General features: G+C 40.1%; 1 protein-coding gene across 1 annotated transcript in view; it reads left to right on the top strand.

Annotated features, from left to right (window-relative positions):
• Window positions 1-22,561, top strand: part of LOC146307792 (cadherin-12-like) — a 131,738-nt gene that overhangs the window by 76,466 nt on the left and 32,711 nt on the right. Inside the window, exons 5-6 of the mRNA XM_084747588.1 lie at window positions 1,570-1,737; window positions 5,274-5,461. Coding sequence (XP_084603714.1) covers window positions 1,570-1,737; window positions 5,274-5,461 — 356 coding nt within the window. The remainder of the gene's footprint in view (window positions 1-1,569; window positions 1,738-5,273; window positions 5,462-22,561) is intronic.

Here is a 22,561-nt window from a genome sequence, read left to right as displayed (position 1 = left end):
ATCAAACTGTTAAAGTAAATGTTTGCCCTGCTGGGCCTGCATCTATCTCCAAACGCACATCAACAAGGGGAACAAACACTGGGAGGAAAAAGGTGAACAGCGGGGAAGGGGACGACAACAACGTACATAAATCTCCGTGGATGTCACAGAATTATCCCTCTCGGAGACGGACATCCTCCCCTTCTCCAGAGAAGATGACAGAACCTCCAAAATAAACATAACCTTTGATTTTGGATTCACACATTTTAGGGGGCTGTGGATCAAATGGTGCATCCTCGCCATATAAAATGGAAAAAAAAGAGGGAGGGAAAAGTGAAGACCCACCTATGCTGCCTGCTTCCTTTTAGCCTGCCAACCTCCCACTAACCTAGCTATTAATCTGCAGCACAAACGCTCTCTGATCTCAGGGTCTCTGATCCTCAAGTGAATCATTATATGGCTTCACCAGAGCTTCCCATTGAATGTCAAGTGTCTCCAGTTTGTGAAATGACCTCTATTTTAGCCTTGGTCAGAGCCACACATGCAGCATTGTGGTCCTTAGGTGGAAATAAATCATGCATTTTGAAGTGAATTGTGTATATGGTGACAAACATACTTCCTTTGTGTTTTTTTGGAATCTCTACACCTCTAATGACACGTTATTGCTGCCATGTCAGAAAAGGAAAAATGGACCAGTATCATGTAACATGAAAAGTTTGTTGTTATGACAAGATGTTATTACATATTTTCACAGTATTATGACACTGTTATGACATAGTAATATAATATAATCTTGTTATGTGATTACTTATTGTTATACATAATTACTTATATTTTTAGAGCAACACATTATAACACAACAATGCAAGAAACTTTTTATAAGAATGTGGTGTTTATGTTGTTATTATAATGTAATAACATGATCATTTTGTGCATACTTTTTTTCATTTTTACTGTCCAAAATATAAGTTAACACATTATAACCTGAAATGCTTCACGTTATAACAAGATAAATAATTTTTTGTGTTGTAATAACATGACATTATCAACATGAATATAACTGTTATATCTTGCAGCATAGAAATATCTTGTTATATAATAACAATATCTGTTTTAACATGAAAATACCTTGTTATAACATAAATATATCTATTGTAACTTGTTCATATCTTGTTATAATGTAAAAATATCTGTTATAACATGAAAATATCTTTTATAACATGAAGATATCTATTGTAACTTGTTCATATCTTGTTATAGTGTGAAAATATCTTGTTATAACATAAAAGTATGTTATCAAAATGTGAAAATATCTTATTATAACATAAAAATATCTGGTCCAAACGCGAGGATATCTTGTTATAATGTGAAAATATCTTGTTAGAAAATGAAAATATCATGCTATAACATGAAGAACACCTTGTCATAATAAAAAAATAAGCTTTTTACATTATAAAATGATACAGACCCATTTTTTTCCTTTCTGGCATTGCACCAATACGCTACCATTGTGTCTCACCTTCTTCTCTTTTTTCTCTGATTCTCACACCGTTATTATCTATATTTCTCATCAATCTTGCTGTACACCAGGGGTTATAAAGACAGCCTTGCCCAATATGGACAGGGAGGTGAAGGAACAGTACCAGGTATTAATCCAGGCCAAGGACATGGGGGGCCAGCTGGGCGGGCTGGCCGGGACCACCACTGTCAACATCACCCTCAGCGATGTCAACGATAACCCACCCAGGTTCTCCAAAAGTAAGTGCCCTTTTTAAATGATAGACATTTGAGCATAATAGCCGTTTAATATCTCATTTTTGAAAACAATAACAATGCAGATGACCACACACACAGGTACACACTGTTTTATGATGACAAAATAAACACCATGCAATTACAGCAGGGCAGGGGGGTATTCATCATGCACACTCTTTGTAATTGGTTTTCATTATTTGTCATTATACACCATCGTAGGCAAAGGCCTGTTTATTTAGCATGATTGCATCTACAGCTACTACTCCTGGCAAATAAACCAGGATTGGTGTTATTTCGCTCACGGGGCATCCTGCTATATTTAGATCAGGTTTGAGCTGATGATGGTGCTGCACCAGGGATTGAGTCAGTGTATTTAAACACTGTATTTTATCCGGTATTTTGTATAAGCTCCTAAACCAGATTAATTCGATTGTACCGTTCACCAGGTCATGTAAAAAGCCAAGCTGGGGGAAAAAAACCCTCATTGCTGTAAACACATTGATCTGTGAAAGCCTCTACATACACTAAGCACGAATATTAAACTGTGTGCAGATTGTACTCCGTTCCCAAACAGCAAGCCTCTGACAGGAAAGCGGTGCTCTGTACTGATGCAGTCCCTTCAGGTATTTTGCGGTGACACCGACTGGTCTTCTCTGAATGTAAATACAGCCAGTGAGACGGTCAAGCTCCTTTTGCTGCGAGGAAAAAGATGATATTTCCATAATGCTGTCACAGCACAGAGGTCTGGACCAAGTGTGGCTGCTCCTCTGCCCTGTCCCAAATCCTCCCTTTGTCTTCCTCTCTTTTCCATCCACAGAAGGCTTATAGGTTAAAAAAATGTGTGCTAGACATCATCAAATAATTCAGTTTACTTATAATATTGCTGCATGGATCCATCCCACATCTGTCTTTTTCCAGAAATCCCTTTTTCCCCCCTCCCTAGTTATTATAGATTAAGTATTTGTAAACCGTCAATCCTCTGAATGAACCTCTGTGATGGCACCAGATGCGGTTGCAACTGCAAAGCTGGGAATGATCATGAGTGATAGCTGTGTAAATACCTGCATGTGGCTTTTCTGAATAATCATAGAAGCTTGAGAGTGCTATATAACAGCTGTTTGTTAAAAAAAAAGAAAAAGAAAAGAAATATTCTTGTCCTGTGTTTGAAAGGACACAGACCCTTAAAAGGACTTTTAAAATTAACACGTGTCCTTGAAAGTGCTTGATTATTTATTGAAATTATAGCGGCCAATATTCATTGATATGTCTCAGCTCCCCCTCTCTCAATCCTGGGATCAGCACAGAGGGAAAGCTGAGGTCCACAGTAAAATTGGGGAATAACAAATGAGAGGGAGTGCAATAACATATACATCACAGCAGTACCAGAGTCCTGTGGTGTAGCTCAGCATCAGGTATGGCGCTGAACATCTAAACATTAAAAGGAACAGTATGTAAGACCCTAGCGTTCAAAAAGGAGTGCTGCAGTCAACATAGCAAGCAAAATACAGTGGATTAAATTTTGATTTTTTTTTTTTGTTTGAAACGCTATATGTAACTGTCAATTAATTGTTTGTCAATGGAAAGTTAATCCCGTTATCATAAAAATAATGGCCCAGGAGTTCAATGACTGCCTGCCAAGCTTAGTGCCAGACTTCATTAAAAAACTGCTTAATTTAACTGTTACTCCTACTAAAACATTATTAACAATTTCTTAAGACTCATACACAGACACTCAAAACATTCAGCATTAATTTGAAGTCTAATAAATGTGAAATGGGAAAACATTAATAGTCGTTCCAGACCATATTGAAAATTTCAAAGGAGGCATACAAGGTGCAATGTTGTCGGAGATGTCCGCAGTTTCCTGAAAGATGGCAATGATGAAAATGAGTTTTGCAGCCCAAATAGCGAGTTGGAGACACAGACAAGTATATTAAATGCGATCTACGGTTGAAGTGGGTCATTTCCACCAGCCACCTCCTCCCCAGATTCAAGGAGGCTCAGGCAGCCTGCAGGAACGCTGCAGGAACGCAGCATTATAATTTGATAACAAAACCCCACTGCTCCAAAAAAAGACATTGTGGAGTGTCTACTCTGTTAGAGCAGTGAGAATTTCATTAGCGTGCTTACTTAATTTCTGGTCATATATTATGGTCATTTTATGATTTATCACATTAAATATATTACAGATTTCTGCTTTAATCTCTGATGACATATCATGTTGATAATATAATTTAGTTTAGCAAATATTATATGTTTCTCCTCTAAATTTTTGCCTTAAAGTGCTAACATTTAATGCAACAGTCTAGTCTTGGCAGAGACGGGTATTTTGGTTTTGTTTCACTACATTTATTTTGGTCCTCCACCAAGAAAAAAAAAAAGAAATACACTCTCTGCCAAGCCGCATCCCTTTTTACCCTTCTAGTGTCTGACTCTTCGGCTTATTGTAGACATTTATGTTCAAGTGCATCCATCTCCAAGTTTGATGCCATTGTGTGTCAAGTAGCACTACCCTCAGAAGTAGCTTCTAAGAGACTTGTGCATCCCTCTCTCTCTCTCTGGCACCGTCTTCTCTGAGCTTGAGTTCAAGCTGAGGTTTATTTGTCATATATGGGCCAAATACTTCAAATGAAAATACACAAATCATGTTTTTTTCCACAGCCGTTCATGCCTGATTCTTTGTTGAAGCGCTGAATGTGTGGGGAATTTGTTTAATCAATAGGAGGAATGTGTTAGGAAACAGTAAAGAGGCCGGTCAAGGAATCTGGCACCAGCGCTACTACAGCCTTGTGGAATTCACATATTTATTCGCAATGAATAGCCACAAATAATGTTGTGCAACCTTTGACATAGCACTGGATTTAAAACGTCACATTTCCTGACATTACTTGAACTGCCACAGGTCTGGTTGTAGAATGTGAGACATAATTGCCCCAGAACATCCCAAGTCCTCTGAATAATCTTGACAGTATTATGGTGCTGCTGAATTCCCCATGGCACTTCCATGATGACACCAGGTGTTTGCACCAGATTTGTACTGCAACGGTAAAGTTTTCATTTCTCTGGCATAAGCAGATGCTATTGTTCGAACAGCCAGCCATCTCTGAGAGTGAAGGGAAACACAGAAAAAGATTAATTTCCGCCTATTGTCAGGTGTAAGTGACAATCAATCAACTCAAACTGTTTGTTTGTAGATTTCCACACATGTCCTCAGCAGTGATTTCTGCTGTTGGGAGCATCAAAGCCCCTGAGCTCTTCTGTTTGTTGATCTTACAGGTTGAGCCAGCCAATTACAAGGAGCTGAGCAGCCTTGATGTCCAAACATGTCAAAATTGAATAATGTCATGCCTATAGCTACAGGGCTGACTTTCAGACAGCAGCATATCAGCTGCTTGCCTGTGGGTGGATAAGACATCCTCGGGTGGGTGAGAGACTACAAAAAGGACAGAGAGGATGTGAAGAGCGCGGTATTTTCAATCTGATGCCAAGCGATGATAATAAATGAGCCTGAGTCCAGTCTGATGTTTGTTTGTTGACAGGTTTCTTTCACCTCAGAGTTCCTGAGTCCTCTGCAGTGGGATCTGCTGTTGGTAGAATCAAAGCCCATGACTTGGACATCGGGAAAAATGCAGAAGTAGAGTACACCATCGTGCCAGGTGATGGAGGCGCCATGTTTGACATCACCACCAATGAACACAACCAAGAGGGGATCATCATTCTCAAAAAGGTATGAAGACAAAATGTTAAGCATACACTGTGAATTCTCATATTAAAGTATTCAGTGTTGTGACCAGTGTGAACAAATAAAGGCCAGTCCCTAATAAAGGCTGGGTAAAGAAAAAGATAGAGAACGGTAAAATTACCTGTTGTCGACATCGGGCCCCGCTGTGAAGTTAGTGTAATAAATTCAGTAGTTCCACCAGAACAAAATAGTCAGGCCTTTTTCACCACTTTGCCACTTCATCTACCTTTTCTGATCCCCCCAAAACATAAGGACTAGAATCAGTTGGTGAACGAAAACAGTATTTCTGTTTGAGAAGAGAAACTGAGATCAGCAGGGTGGGGGGTATGACACACTGTAGTTCACTGCTGTACTGATGGAATTAGTCCCGTGGAAATGTACATTAGATTAAATGTATCAAGACAAAATGTAAACTTGGAGGAAATCTTGCATTACCTGGAAAACAGGTGAAATTAGGACTAAAAGCCTGTCTCTGAAATAAGCCTGTACCAAATGAAAGTCTGGTTTCCAGTCCATTATATGTGAATTTACAGTATGTTTTATTTTTATTTATTCAGCAAATACTATGTACGCCATTTTTACTGTATGTAGCCTCATTATAAGTTGTGGGTTATTTTTCATTGCTTAAACATAAAACACAGAACAGTTATTTTATCAGTCTTATTGTGAAATATTCACACAAAACAGTCCCCTGTGGGCTACATACAACATACACATCTTGACAGCACCAAGTCATGTCATAAAAGTCAAATAATTTGAGAATATGAACAGCGTGCTTGAAGTACTTCAGTAGGACATTGAACAGAGTTGACACTCAGAGGAATGCTATGCTTCTTCTTGGTTGACTACTGTATAGAAACTCCAGTATGTCTTTCATGCTGGAGAGGCTGTCTAAACCTGTCCATACCTACCTGGCACAAGAGATCAATGCAGAAAAAATACTATAGGAACCATAAGGAAAGCTTTCCCTGCTTGCAGTAATTGAAAAAAAAAATGAAAGGATATCACAAGTGACAGGGAACGGGAGAGATGCCATGCAACACAAAAGAAAAGAAAAAACCCTGCAACTATACACTCATACATACATATTAATAGCCTCCCTCAGACACTTGGAGGTGGGGTGGGGGTGTTGCGGCACCCTCAGCACCCTCAGCACCCTCAGCACCTCTACACCCCACAGGACATACTATTCAGTATGTTGTATTTTCAACCATTGTGTTCCCAATGTTCCCTACTCCAACTGTTTTTGAGCCCTGCTGAAAGTTACTTTTACAGTATACACCGATCAGGCATAACATTATGACCACTGACAGGTGAAGTGAATAACACTGATTATCTCTTCATCAGGGCACCTGTTAGTGGGTGGGCCAAATTGTGATGGCTAGAGGACTGGGTCAGAGCATCTCCAAAACTGCAGCTCTTGTGGGGTGTGTGTGTGTCACTTACCTGGGGAACACATGGCACCAGGATGCACTATGGGAAGAAGGCAAGTCGGCGGAGGCAGTGTGAAGCTTTGGGCAATTTTCTGCTGGGAAACCTTGGGTCCTGCCATCCATGTGGATGTTACTTTGACACGTACCACCTACCTAAGCATTGTTGCAGACCATATACACCCTTTCATGGAAACGGTATTCCCTGATGGCTGTGGCCTCTTTCAGCAGGATAATGCGCCGTGCCACAAAGAAAAAATGGTCCAGGAATGATTTGAGGAGCACAACAAAGACTTGAGGTGTTCACTTGGCCTCCATGTTCCCCAGATCCCCAAGGCCCCACTTCACAACTTACAGGACTTAAAGGATCTGCTGCTAACATCTCGGTGCCAGATACCACATTGCACCTTCAGGGGTCTAGTGGAGTCCATGCCTCGACGGGTCAGGGCTGTTTTGGCAAAAGGGGGACCAACACAATATTAGGCAGGTGGTCATAATGTTATTCCTGATCAGAGTATCCCCAATCAGTACTCCATTGTTTTAGTGTATGTTGCACCACAGCCTGTTGAAGTCAATAACCTCTTAAGATCACCAAACATTCATGGCATAATCAGAAAGATTACACTGCTGTTTATGATAGAATATGAAAGTGTTATTCAGTATATTTATTCAACATAGGTTGGCACCACCATAAATACTAGTAGTTACTGAGCACTTCATAATTACCTTTCCATTAATTGCCCTTTTTGTGACCCTTCAAAGAAAGTGGTCTATAATACTGAGCAGTTACTGAGCGCTGAAGCATCACTTCATCGTTATCTGTCCATGAATTTTTTTTTTTTTTGCATCCTCTTAAGTGAAGCTGTGCATAATACTGAGTAGTTATGTAGTCCTGAATAATTACTTCATCGTAACCTTTCCATTATTTGTCCTTTTTGTGTCCCTTCAAGGAAAGTGGTGCATAATACTGAGTAGTTATCTAATACTGAATCATTAGTACATCATTACCTGTCCATTAGTTAACCTCTTTGTGTCTGCTCAAGGAAAGTTGTGCATAATACTGAGTAGTCGCTGAGTACTGCTGGGTACATTACTCCATCATTATATAAGATATATAAAATAAATGGTAATAAGTATGCAGGTATACCTCATTGTGTACATAATGCTGTACCAGCAGGACACTTGGCAAATGAGAGGCCTGAACCTGTGATCTCTCAGTTGGGTGATATCGCTCTTTCACTGTTTGTCTCTTTGCTGTCCATGCCTTAAAGCACCGCTCAGAGCAACGACATAGCTCTCTCTGAGCGCCTGTGCTATATAAAGCGTTCACTCAGCATGTCAGGGCTCATTTACTATGCCATATGTTCTTTTTGCTAAATGGATTAATACATCCTATGCATAGTGACCCACAGCAAGGGGTCGTGCTCTTTGGTTGCACTTCCTTTGAACCACAGAGCAAAAGTATCTAATTTAATAGGAAGTTTTACCACATATAGCGTTTGCAGGGCCATGATATCACTCTGCTAAATGGCAAGTGGCACAAAAGCACCAGTGATATTAGAGAAATTTATTACTCCTAGGATAAACCCTTTGAGGTCTATCATCTCATTTTCAAGGGGGACCCACAACTGCCAGAGGTGAAAGAAAAAGGACATTACAGCCACAGACTAAAATTAGAGGGAGAAATAGAGTGATCCAGCCAGTGCAATAAGTACTAATCCACTAAATAGCAAGGCTATAATAAGACTTATTATGCAATCATTTATTAACTTTAGTCTATATATGAAAAATTTATAAAGCTCTTTTCCGAGATCCATTCATACTTAAAAGATATCATGACCTTATGTCCTTAGGATGGATATTTCATTTAATTTCAAATATACCATGGTGCAGTTTTCTCTAAACAATTCCATTAATAACCATGGCAGTTTTAAAGGCTCAGAGTTTCACAGCTGCTCCATGGAAAAGCCCGTTAGTGGACTCCTTCATCAAGTAAAAATCTCCCCATTAAAAATCCTCCCTTGTTTGTGGGCGTTCTCTGTTGTGACACCGTCCTTAGGGTGTGTCTGGTTAAAGGCTTGAAGATCTATCAAGTCCAAATACGCTAAATAGAAATGATACCGTTCCTCTACCCACGGGCTCGACTGCAGAGAGCAAGAGCATGATATTACCTCCTCTTTGGACATTGAAAGCATTCAGCTCTGTGACAGTGGGTGGTTAATATGCATTTATGGGTGCTGCATGAGCAGAGAATGAAAGAGTCTCAGTATGGTCTCATTAAGGTTTCAGGAGCCGGCTTTTAGAAGGTACGCCTTCTTTTAAAATTGTGGCAAGCGTCAATGCGACAAAAAAGGGCATTAATGGGATAATTTGTAATAATGAAATCATCATTAGACTGACTTCTTGCCTACATTTGGCCATATCAGTCAGAACGTTCTTGTAGGAAGTGCTCTGTGCAGAGGAATCTGGGCACGCAGATTTTGGTTTGTTTGCCTCTCTAATCTGTCTGGTATGCTAGCATTGCTGGCTAGCCGGGTTGGTAAACAATTCTGTGCAATGTTCCGTTTTCAGCAGTTTACTGGCTGCTACCTCTCGCTGCTGTTTGGAGTCATGACTGAACAACAGAACTGCTCACGCTTCCACACCCCTGCCAGCGTGCTGCTAAAATACATCATGTTAGTATCACAGCTGGCAAATGTTTGTCTCTGAATGTGCCATGTCACGGTTAAGAAGAATATGATATACACGTGTTGAAGTTAGTTGGCCTCGCCCACGCATCAAACTCACAGGTGCACACATAAGCAGTTTCTTCTGTTCTCTCACGCACACGCAGGCAAACATGCACAAGTACAAGCTTTCAACCTGTTATTCTGTTACACACACACAGTCTGACTTGCTCGCACAAGCCCTTACACATTGATTCCTTCATACTCTGTACTGCATTTCCCTTTAGTGGAATGCTTTAGACCCCTGTGGTGACTTTAAATGCCACTTGTTGTCAGTGCTATTGAGGTTCAATAGAACAAAACTGAACTGCAGAGCAATGCTAAGTTTGCATAATGCAATGGCCACAAAATGTCTCTGCGATACAAAAAAAGGATGATAAATGTCAGAAGGTTTTTTGTAAGAAATGCTCTGATGCATGGATGAGATGGGTTTATTTTCCAGAATAAATTCTCCTCTTATTTATATCAAACACATAAAACACTTTTATTCAAGACAAACAAACATTTTCTTAGGAAACAACTCATTCTATTTTACCACCATGTCAGTTGTATTTTTTGAAGATTTTATTGCTTCTTACCAAAAATGGATATCTCATTTTAATATGCTGAATCACGTAGCGCTACTGACATAATGTGTCCCCTGACATCAATACAAAACACGAGCTGAAATGAAATCAAAGTCTTTGTCACAAGCAGTTTTATGTTGAACTCTTAGGGTGACCAGGTGTCCCACTTTATGTGACACTGCACAACATTTTTATCACTTGTCCCATATGCCACATATCAGGACAATGTCCCACATTTTGATTGATTCTGGTTTTCAAAAGTCATCTGACTGCAGGACAGACTCTAAAACCTGGCTTTTAACCAATGGCTGGGGAAATCTGCGAGTCACCACAGATTCACGAGTTATGCAGATTTAGTTGGAAAATGACGGAAACCAACACGAAGAAAAGGAAATATAGCTGTAACACAGACTGATAAGACAAGATATTCTTTTATTATCAGTGTTATAGCAGCAAAGTGGATAGCAAAAATAGAAAGAGGCAGAAATAAAAACAATAAAAACTAAAACAAAAACTGAAACTATGCACACAAGACCAAAAACTTGATGCCCATGTATCAACAAGAAGACTCAAAGAATGCTAAACTCTGAGCACGATTCCTTTGTTTTCAAAGAAAGACAGTCTAAACAGTTTTTTTTTCCACTGTAGGGCTTCTCATTTTATTTATCTGTGCAATTGTTGTGGTTTTTGCCAAAACAGGGAACATTCGTGTCTCAGAACAACAAATCAGTGTCAACTACAAGTTTACAGTCTGACTCTGGAGGCTGGACTGTGAGTTTAGCTCAATTAAACCTCACTGGATTAATTGTGGATTGTATCCTATGCTGATACAATAACTGTGTCAATGGATTATTCATATTATATATTCCCTTTATTACTGTATATTGCTGTACAACACAGCAACAGTCTTTATACCATCTGTAACATAAAATTGCAACATATTTTGAGTCAAAAAGAAAACCCCTTTCTACACAGTTTTATACGCTCGAATATGTGACATGACCTCATGAAACCAAACCAGATAGTGTTTCAGATTTTTCGCCACAGTATTTAAATGGATGCTCTGTGAGATATTCATTTGACAGCTGTGGGTGCTGTTTTGATGGAAGGAATTAACTTCGAAAAGTTTCATTTTGTTTCATTTTGCAAGAGATTTGAGGAGTTTTAACAAAATGGTTAACCCCTTTGAGAAATTGAGGTTCAATTTCAGGAAACGTGTTCAAACAAAAAACACTGTAATATCAAATTTTTAGACTACCACTCAGCGCAGACATACTCTTTGTCCCACACTTGGTTATGTTGGGATCTGGGCACTAAATCCAAAACTTAATTGATTAAAAACTGTCAGACTTCCTCCAAAACTGGTTTCTCATTACATCCTGCCTTTCCCATGCAAATTCACTTCAACAAAACACTTTTAAACAGTTGTAAAACATCAGCTTTTTGTCTCGTTATTTCATTTCAGGGACGCAGTATATATTTCGTCTGATTGCGAACGTAATAGAAAAAAAAAAGTGCAGCCAACCCTACCTGTTTTTCGTGCCTTTCAGGGTATTTCTGATGTAAGTGTCTAAAATGTTCTTTGGGGGAATGCAAATCTGCATTTGTTTTTCTGATGTATCAGACGGAGGTATTCGTTAACTGGTACATTTTTAGTACATGCCCCAGCACACAAGCGCACAAAGGTGTGTGATCCTTTGATCCCCAAAAATATGCAGCTGAGTGAGTAATTGATTCCCTGCTCAGTGTAAGAGCTCCCTCAGTATCCTCTGTGCATGTGTTTGAACATATGCAAACCTCATATGTGTCCCTACACTGTATGTACTGAATGAGCGAATTGCCCTAACAGTCCTGGCTATATATCATCGTATAGTGACCTTCTCATTGACAGTAATGGAATAACAGAATGAGACAGGAGGCAATTATGATGTAAATGAAGACGGTTATTTGTTTACATCTTGTATACCCTGGATGGATGGTGAGAATGCATCATTCCTGCTATTGTTTCACTTCCAGCGTTTGATTTGCTGCCATATAGCAATGAGACAGGGTGATGTATTCCCTACAGTGGTAGCTACCGCACAAAGGCATTGTTGATGGGGGACATTCTGATCGCCTTTAACTGACCAACCCCCCCAGCGTAATTTACTGAACACCATGAGCCTCCATCTGTGTGAGGTTTTGATATTAGCAAGACAGAGACAGAGCAAGAAAAAGAGGAGAGCTGTGCCTGTGGAAAGGTGTGGGGAGTAGGTAGCTGGAGATGAAGCCTTTATGAGTTGTTCACTGTGTTCCCAGAATACTGACCCGCCCACAGACTTGTCTTATTTCAGATTGGTGGAATATCCCCAGAGACAGGTGTGCAAATGTGTGCAGACAATCCCTCTCTCCCTACCTCTCTCTGTCTCTTTCTTTCTCTGTCTCTTTTGACTTCCCTCCCTCGCACCGGCGTTGGAAAAAAAAAGAAAAAAAACCCAGCAGGACGGAGACGAAAGCCACATTGTACACAGAGCAGAGTTTGGCAGACCCCAAATTAGAGACTCGGGAAGGTTGGTTATGATAAGAGGATCAGGCTGAGTAATGGGTTCAAAGGATGATCATCTGTTTCCCAGTCTGCCGATACAGGGAAAGAGGAAAAAAGAGGCACAGAGGCATGGAGGGGGTTTGCACATCCCATCTGCAAAACATAGGATTATGGGAGACAATAGATCAATCCACCAATGAATTCCCAGGGAAGCGTGCAGACAAATGTGTGCAGACAAATGCATGCACACAGACATACTGTACATAAAAAGGCACGTGGAAGGACATTCAAACACTGCTATACATACAGTATGGAGAGCAATAGAACTCCCACGCACTGGGATAACCTTGGGTTGTGTTGGCAAAATCATTTTTAGTTAGATTAAATGTCGTTTGTCCATTTGCATGTTTATTTACCTCCTCCTGGGAGAAGAAAAGATGGCAGATATGCGTAATTGAAAATTGTTGTTGTAAGCCTAGAGGAACGGTATTGTTTAATGACAGCATGTGTGGCATAATATTTGCTGGCTCACATTCAGGGAATCCATTTTAATACAGGACTATCTCCTCACTGTACAAACTGAGTGCCCCCAGCGGCCACACTGCATTGAATAAAGAGTATTTGCTGCAGACCTCTGGCACTGCCTCCAAATCCATTGCCCCAGAGTGTCAGAGCGGTTCAGAAAACATTGTAGAGAAGTGCAGGTGACTTATGCGCTGCCAGCTGCTGCATGTGCACCTCAGCCACTGGGTTATTCTAGGATTTAGCGGTAAAACATGTAAAAGAAGTTAATTAAGATCATAGAAAACATGTATCTTAAAGAAAAGTTCTGTGTAAACAAAAGTTACTCAGTTGTTTGGGGCATAACTAAGGTGTTTTGAGGTTATTTTTAATGTGTTACATAAGATGTTGCAGTTGGTTACCTCACCTTGGTGATCAGGGTGTTGTTGCTATGGTGCTTCTTTGTTGATGTTCACGGGGCGGCTGTGGCTCCGGAGGAAGAGTAGGGCCACTAATTGCAGGGCCGGTGGTTCGATCTCCACCTTCTCCTCCCTACATGTCCTTGAGGAAGATGCTGAGCCCCAGTTCAGAGCTATTTCCAACCAAAGTTAAAAATTTCTGTATAAATTCTATCCATTTACCAGGGTTTGTGGATTCAAAGATAGTTTCAGAGAGAGAATTTTCTGCTCTTCATCAATGGTTTTCAAAGTCTGAAACTGTGTTCCTCACCTTAGTTTAGTCAAAGTCAAAGCCTCCAAATGTTCCAGGTGCATGTCATCAAAAGTAAAAACAGAAACATGGCTGACTGTGACAAATTTCTTTGGTAAATGTTCACACAATTTAATTGTCAACAGTGCAGCCTCCTTGCATATTGTTGTGGTCTGGCAGAAAGCTTGTATCTCTTATTTTATCATTTGATTTCTTATATTGGTTCCTTTTTCTCTCTTGGTCGCTTGTGACTAAGCCTGGTTATTCCATTGGATGGTTGGCAAAACATTATACAGTGCTGTACACATGAGAAGATTCACCCGGGCCACAGTGGCTGCATGAGCAGAACCTGCAGACACGCAACCCATATGAGCAACCACATTTCATAGAGAGATTCAGCATCTCACCCATACCAGCAACGTGGAAAAATTTCACTACAGTTTCAGTGTCTATAGCTATAGAGGATGTTACAGACAGAAAAAAATCATGTGGAGGGCAATATTTTCTCACTGCACTCTTTTTCTTTTTCTCTTCTCTCTTTCTCTCTGAACGTGGGGGTGGAGGGTCATGTTATTCTCTGGTTGCACCTCTTCTCTTCAAAACTCTCTTGCAAACTCAATGTAGAACGGTAATAATGGTAATAATAATAATGATAATAATAATTACTTTATTTATATAGCAAATTTCAAAACCACTGTTACAAAGTATGTCACAAATATGGACATTTACAGTCAAACAGGGCAATAATGAAATAAAACACCACCTTCACAAATAACTGGTACACGAATAAAATCATTGAGAAAAAGCCAGATGGTAAAAGTAGATAGGGCTGTCAGAAACGCCACCTGTGTGGACACCACAGGGGTGCAAGCAGCAAGGTAGTGGTCATGTACATGTACACACAGCCTGTAGGGGTTTCTGCCAGAAAGCCTTTCTAGCAGAAAGTTTTCTGCTTCAGCTATCTGAAAAATACTATTTTTTTGGTGCCATTTCCTGAAAAGTAACGGTTTTGGACAGACAAGGTTTCCACTCGACAGCGATGATATATAAATGAAACAGAACAAGAAGCTGTAACCAGCCACTCAATAACATTGTCGACGTATTTTGACATCAGCTTACATGCAGTCAGGTTTTACTCTATGATGTATGTTTTAGTTTAAATAAATGCAGGCAAAAGCAATTCATGGCGCCTTTGATATGATGATACATCATTTACAATATGTACTTCCATAGGTGCTGCAATTCTTGTGTGGAATCAGACACTTTCTTCCTCATGAAGTCGGGGGAAATGGATTTGCCCCGTCTTTGCAAGCAGGAACTCAGACTTTGAGTGGCGTTCCATTGTACATTTTCCCGTGGGGGGCCGAATACTTTCAGGTTATCAGATACAACGCTATACTTGTCAGTGTCAGAATGAGTTTGCTGAATCTCTGTTTACTGCTCAATATAAAGTAAATTATATATCGTCCGTTATACAGGGAATAGTGAATGAGTGAACAAGGAAGTGATTTCTGACACAGCCAGGAACTACTGTGTGTTTAAATGTTTCAGCACCATGGACAGAGACAGAAAGACTTGTTTGAAAGGTTCAGAACAATGGAGGGAGACATACCACTGTAAATTTAATAAAAAAAGCTTATACATTGAGTTTAGTTTTAGAACACTGACTTCAGTCCACCTTGAGGGATTATACAAGTATGCAATTGATTTGCCACTGCAGGCTGATTTGTTTCCAGGATTTAATCAGGTAACGCTCTAAAGAAAAGTTGCAAATGATTCATCTGGCTTGCATAAGTTGACATTTTTCCCCACTTCCAAGAATGACACATTCAAGTGATTAATTTTATAGTGTTGCATGACATTTAAGAAAAGAGCTTCTTATCAACAGGGTGCAAAACTGATAAACATGTGCATACAAAACAAATGCCACTAATTGCCTGGATTGCTTTAGCTCAAAATTGGCCCTGTTTAGACTTTGCTAAAGTCAGAGCCATTGGCAGTACTGAGGCAAGAAGCCTTTTTCATCCGTCGTGCCATCAATTAAGGACTTAATTTCACTAAAGCCAGACAGTGACTGCAGTCTAATTTCTCTATCAGAAATGTCATTACTGGGCTGTTTGAACAGTAAATCATTTCAGAGAATGGAAGCTGTTACTGCCTTTCAGTCTTGATGAGATACTACCACGATGTTAAAAAAAAAAAAAAAAAAGTAATGGTCAAATGACAAAAGTAATGAACAAACTGCTAACTTGACTGAGGGCCAGAAAACCAAGAGGATTGCTGCTTGAATATTAAAGGGATAGTTTGGATTATTTGAGGTGGGGTTGTATGAGGTACTTATCATTAGTAATGGTATCAGCTACAAAGGATGCTCTTTAGCAAGCCCCAAGTATGGAGAAGCAGAGAGGAGTACCAGTACAGAAGTTAAGCAATGCACTGCTGTGGACAGGGAGCTAGCATGAAAGCTAAGCCATGACAGCAGCAGAAGATATTTTAGCTATTTATAAAGAGTCCAGCTATATTTAGAATATTTTCACAGTTTTACTTTGCCATCTGACAGCCTTTTCCTTCTGCAAACCGTTGTCATATAAGCCAAATATCACTCTCCACAAAGCAACCAAACTCCATAGGCAAAATCACTCATTTTACCTCACAGAACACACGGGAGCTGCTGGCGTTGATTAGTTTGTTTGTTTGTGTTATTGTGTTGTATTGTGTGTTATTTCAGTGTTTTAAAAGTCACACAACTACACAAACAAACTAGCAGATTAAACAGTGTTTTACAGAAACTCATATTCCATTAAGTAAAATGACCGGTTTTGCCTATGGAATTTGGTTGGTCCAGAGGGAGCGCTATTTGGCTTGTCTAACGCCATTTTCTCGTCAGAAATAAAATGCGTTTTTTGGGCGACCCTGTCTACAGCTCTGCATTGTTTAGCTTCTGTGCTGGTACCTCTTTCTGCTTCTCCAAACTGGGGGTGCGCAGGCTTTCATCCATTGCAGCTAATGCACCGACTATTGACTCATTCAACCCCACTTAAATAATCTGAACTATCCCTTTGAAACACCACAGGCTGTGGTCCAGTAGTTTACAGCTTTTCCAAGGACACATTTTGAAATAACAAAATGTCCTCACCTTGTGACACTGTCTGAAACATATACTGTGTAATCTCTATATTGCCGCAGGGTAATTGCAGTATATTATAGCTCAAGACTGATAGCATTAGTATCTAAGAGCTCATCCAATGGCAGAGCCTTGCTCGCAGACAGGAGTTGAAACTAATCTATTGATTATAGTGCTGAATGTTCCAGTGGGAGGTGAAATTAGTTATTTTCGGCCCTGGTGTGAAAGGAGTCAAAAGAAAGAGGAAAGGAGCAAACAATACCTCAGAACAACAGGAGATCCAGGTGCCCAACGCCGATGAAAAACACCTCGCCAAGCAACAAAGCAGGGAGCGATGTGTGTGTCTTTGTGTACGTCTTGTTATGCATGTGCTATGTGTGAGTGAAGTACAACGAGGGAAAAAAAAAAAAGAGGAGAGTGACAAAGAGGCGGCTGAGGTGGTACTCGCAGTCGATGAAGTGCCTTCTCTCCGGTGGCCTGGGGAGGCGTGGGTGTAATAGATTAAACTAGTGTCTCGGGGCTCATCCCATGGCTAACCCTGTCCTATTAAGAGTGGCAGTGCGAGTCTTTCACAGTCACTCCACTCCGCTGCAGTGTGGACAGGGCTGCTGGCAAGGCTCTCAGATGGCACTCCACTGTTGTGAGCACTGGGGGGAATGGAGATGCTTCGAGGCGGCCAAGGACACAAACTGATGTGACTGATGGCAGCACAATAAAGTGAGCATCCACTCTCCACAGTGTTAGGACCCCCCCGGTATTCAGAGGGACATCAAATGGCTCTCTGGGGCATGTAAGCTTTTCTCTACTGATGATAAGCTCATTGTGCTCCGTGGTCAGTTGACTGCTTATGGCACAATGGTGGCTAGAGGTCTTTTTTACATTCTTCTGCATGGCAGAATCTCGCTGAACTGTCACTCAGCGACTGTGGTGACCTTATAAAGAAGTCACTCATTCACAACAGAGATATCAGGCCAGACACAAACTACTGAGTCATAATTGCTTATCTCGGAATCTCAGTGGATTTTACACCCTGAGGGTATTTTTGCATCCCAGAAATAATGTGTTAGACTTATTGGGCATTGTTTCGACTATTAGAGCTTACTGCAACCCAAGAGGCAAATCTTTAGCTTTTAGTTGATGGGCGCTGTCATGTGGGATCAGGAGGTTTTGGCCTCGCTGGGGAAAAAAAAAGCATCCAGATGCAGCCTAATGTTGCTGTTTGGAGAAATATGTTGGCCACAATTAGAAATGTGTGATATTCTAGGCATGTTTGGCTCGGCTTTGATTCACTCTCAGAGGATAAATCATGTGAGGGGGCGTTAATGATTCATAAGTTGCATTGTAAATATATAATACTGTGGTTAAATGGATTTAAGACTGCTCTGCATATCACAGATTAAACAACATTTGCAGTATTTTTCACCCTATTTAATCTTCAGCCTCTTCAGGTAATACCTGTGCTCAGCACAAACAAATGATACCAGCCTGCTAATGACTTGCTGTGCTGTGATAAAGCTTCTTCAAGGGGAAAGGCTAGATTCACCCATGGGTGTTGGCAGGAGACAGGCCCGCATATTACTGAGCAGACTTGGGGAGTAACACTTTACATGTAACAAGATTATGTAATTAGGATGCAAAAAAAGGCAACTGTATTCCATTACAGTTACAGATAAAGTTGCAATCATGAGTAAAAATAGGAATATTTAGCATTATTGTAAAGAGTGATACACCACCACTGTGCACTGTGCACAAACTACACTTGGCAAGTCTCATAACATCACTCTGGTCTCCAGTGAAACCAGCTAATATTACAGTTACCACTTCATTATTATATCCTCTGGTGTGAAAATGCTTCAGTGGGGAAATTTCATTATTATTTCATCTTTCAATCAGAAACGGAGAATAGCATCACGATACAGTGACAGTTCTGCCTTCAGCCATGAAAATACTGCCATCATCTCGTCTAATTTAAGTGAACACTCGCAGGTCAGACCAAATGCTAACTTAAGCCAACTTTAGCTACACAGACTGTTATTTACAGGGCCATAATAAATTGCAATAATATACCCTATATACTGACTAAGTAGCAGGTACAAGTGTGCTGGTTTTAAATGTTGTGTTTTGCTTACTTAGCTAGCTAAGTTGCTAAGTAGCTACTACTACTACTAAATATTTTGGGACTGCAGGTGGTAGCAAAATAAATTTAAAAGCATACAATTACTGCTATTAATCTAAATGGGCATTCACATTCACACATTAATAAAGGAAGGAATATGTAAACAACATTACTTGAATATTGTGATACCATGTTACTGACAACATTTTTAAACAGATAATTAGCAGCAGTATCAGAATACAAAGTAACCTTCCCAACCCTGTTATTGAGTGAGCGGTGAGAGGTTTGAGAAGAGTATTGAACTCTGCTATTGTAATACTGCACTGAACACCAAACTGAGAGCCTATTCAATATGCACATCATCCTGCTTCTCCCATCCCCAAAATAACCAGCAAGCTGAAAAAACAGCTGCGACTAACACTTTACACCAAGCAGGGAGCAAGCTGTGGGGGAGGGACCAGAAACAGACCTAAGTATCAAGTGAGGAACAGATTTCACTTTATGGATTTTGCTCTTATAACGTCGACAAGCACAGCCATTGTTCGGCATTCACACGTGCGCGAATGTGGCGATGTAAGGACTTTTTTAAACGTGTGTGAAGTGTAATACTGTACCTATGAGACGGCGATGCCTTGATTAGTCCCCTGTTCTGAATTAACAAATTCCCTTGGAACATAACACGTTCAATTGGCAAGAAAAAAAAAAGTTCCTTCATTCAGTATCACTGCCAGTGCAATGAAGGTGCACATTTACATATCAAAGGGCGCAGCACCATGTCTGGAATTTCAAGTGTGTTCTGTTGTGATGTTGAAGAGCAGCAGCACTGACATGAGAGGAACTCGGTCTGTCCTCCTTACAAATTCCTCCGTTGATACACTTCCTTGTTGTGTCCGCAGTAACCCATAAAAGGTGCATAACAACTCAAGCTATAATGAGACACTTCAAACGAGTAATTGAACATGCATAGGTGGGTGCAACTTGTTTAAGGATAATATATGTGTGGATATGGGTAATAGTTACTCATACGGCACCGGTTCTGAGCGCATAAGTAGGTCATCTTCGAGGAAGGGGGGAAAAAACGCAAAATGATACATGCAGTCAGAGGATGAATGGCCGTCTTTTTCTTCCTGGGAAATTTCCCCTATGGCCTCCCAGATCTGATTTGATTCTCCCCAAGTCAAGCGTTGACACATTAGCACGTCTTCTCATTAACTCAGACTTTCTCATTACCCCCTCCTGGCCCCATTTTATTCCTATTTAACAACACATATCCCAGACATGCTCGTGTGTCTCAGACACATTAAAAAGGCAGTGGAGCTCTCAACATTACTTTTTTACACCCCAACTCAGAATATGTAAATTAATCTGTGGGATTTGCTTGACACTTAATCATATGGCTGTCCGTGCATTGTTCCATGGGTGTCAGAAGACTTCTTCCCTCCTCCGTCTGCCGAGGAAATGAGCTGCATTTGTTCCTCTGATGTCACGTCTTCTCTTTGCTGCTACCTAATGAGCACCTTTACTGGAAAAACCTTTCAAACATGATTAAATTCTGTAGGGCGTGCTAGAATGGATAAATGTGACAAATTAACTAAGAAAGTTTTATAATGAGTTGAATTATGGTACAAAATCATCTGACATGGATGTTTGATCAGTGCAGAGACTTTTTAGGTCATGCAACACTCCCTCTGGTGGTTATAGTGGAGGCACTGAGCTTTTTGGCAAATAGAGAAAATAATCTATTTGAGTAGATGATTTTGTTATGATATTTGCTAGCTAAGCGGAGCAAATAAAACTTTTGTCAGTGTTAGATGGTAACAGCATCTCATAAAAGTTATTAATGGCTTGCAGTTGCATGTCAACATTAAGATTAAGCTGACCACATATCTGAAATTAAAACATTATTTCCAGTTCAGCAGTTGATATCTTTAAAATATCCTTTCCTCACTTCCCTCTTTTTACTCCTTACTTCTCACTCTCTTCTTCTTACTTTCCAGTGTTTCATCAGAAATAGTAGATTCACATTCTTTGCTACATTTTTGTATTTATCTAAAAAACATCATTCTGTAAATATATATTTACCTTTCCTTCTATATCTCCTTCACCCTTCTTCCTATCCTCTCCTTCCTCTCCACTCTAGATGGCTTTTGAGTTGTTGTTCATTCATTTGACACTTGCTAGCTTCTGGCCTGGTTTTCTCTAAATTTACCGCAAGCAAGTAGTCGGTTGAAGAGTGATATGAAGCTACTGCCGTGAGCACAAGCTTTGTCTTTCTTGCCATGTAAAATATTATTTTACTTTGTGGTTTAATGCACATTTATAAAGAAAAAAAAACAAAAAACAAAACAGAAAACGCAGATGTCTGGTCACCCTGATTAAGATCATTAAAGGTATAATTCACCCAAAAATGAAGATTTAGTCGTTATCTACTCATCATGATGCTGATTGTAGGTCCGGTTTAGTTTTTCAGTCCACAAAACACTGCTGGACTTCTGCAAAACACAGCTGCAGAATATCCCAAATGCTGTTTAAATGGAAAAAAAGCCACCATACTGCTTGTCTGGTGTAAAAAGGTGTCATAAAGCCCCAACATGCCGAGTTGACTGGAAAGACGTCATTTACACCATGTTTTTAGCCTGAGTCTTCACTAGCTTGGTGCCATGTTCACATGTGCATACACACCATCTGAACTGTGTGTGTGTGGTGTGACATGCAGGCATGTTGGGGGTGTACACAACCTTGTCCAACCTTGTCCAACTCATAAACAGTGCAATTACATGAAGTCCTTTCAACTTCCAGACTGCACAAAGCATACTGTTCCATATTAATATATGATAAAAATGACTGAAAAAATTGTTATTTTACACACTTAAATGCATTGGTGCATTTTGTTTTTTAAATAGATCACAAAGATAATTTGTAAAGTGCAGTTTGAATTATTGTCTTATTTATGACAGATTTATATCCTTAACATTAATCTTGTCAGCTTGTTTTGTAATTCCCAGGGGAGCTTCCTGTTTGACAGATGCCCTGCCCCTTTCTGTGACCTCATCCCCATGAAGTCATGTGATTTCAGTCACGTGACATCCTGTTCACTGGATTTTCTTAGAAACACCCTGAAGCTCAGGTGTTCCACATTACCCAATGTCCCAGACTATCTGAATTCACCCCAGCTGTGTTTTGTAGGGAGACCAGATTTCTGAAATGAAAACCAATATTTTTATTTATGTAAAAATAAAAAGGGGGACACTTCCTGCTTCATGTATATTGCCCATGACATTTGGTATGGTGCAGGCTGAGTGAAAAATATTAGTTTACTTTGAGGCTTGTTTTTAATGCACAAAAAAAAAAAAGTGGACTGTCCCCAGAAAACAGGGATGTCTGGCCATC

Source organism: Lutjanus erythropterus, chromosome 21, assembly GCF_056507025.1.
Source record: "Lutjanus erythropterus isolate fLutEry1 chromosome 21, fLutEry1.hap2, whole genome shotgun sequence".
Taxonomy (NCBI): domain Eukaryota; kingdom Metazoa; phylum Chordata; class Actinopteri; order Lutjaniformes; family Lutjanidae; genus Lutjanus; species Lutjanus erythropterus.
Note: the sequence above shows the minus strand (reverse complement) of the source record. Positions and strands in the feature narration are given on the sequence as shown.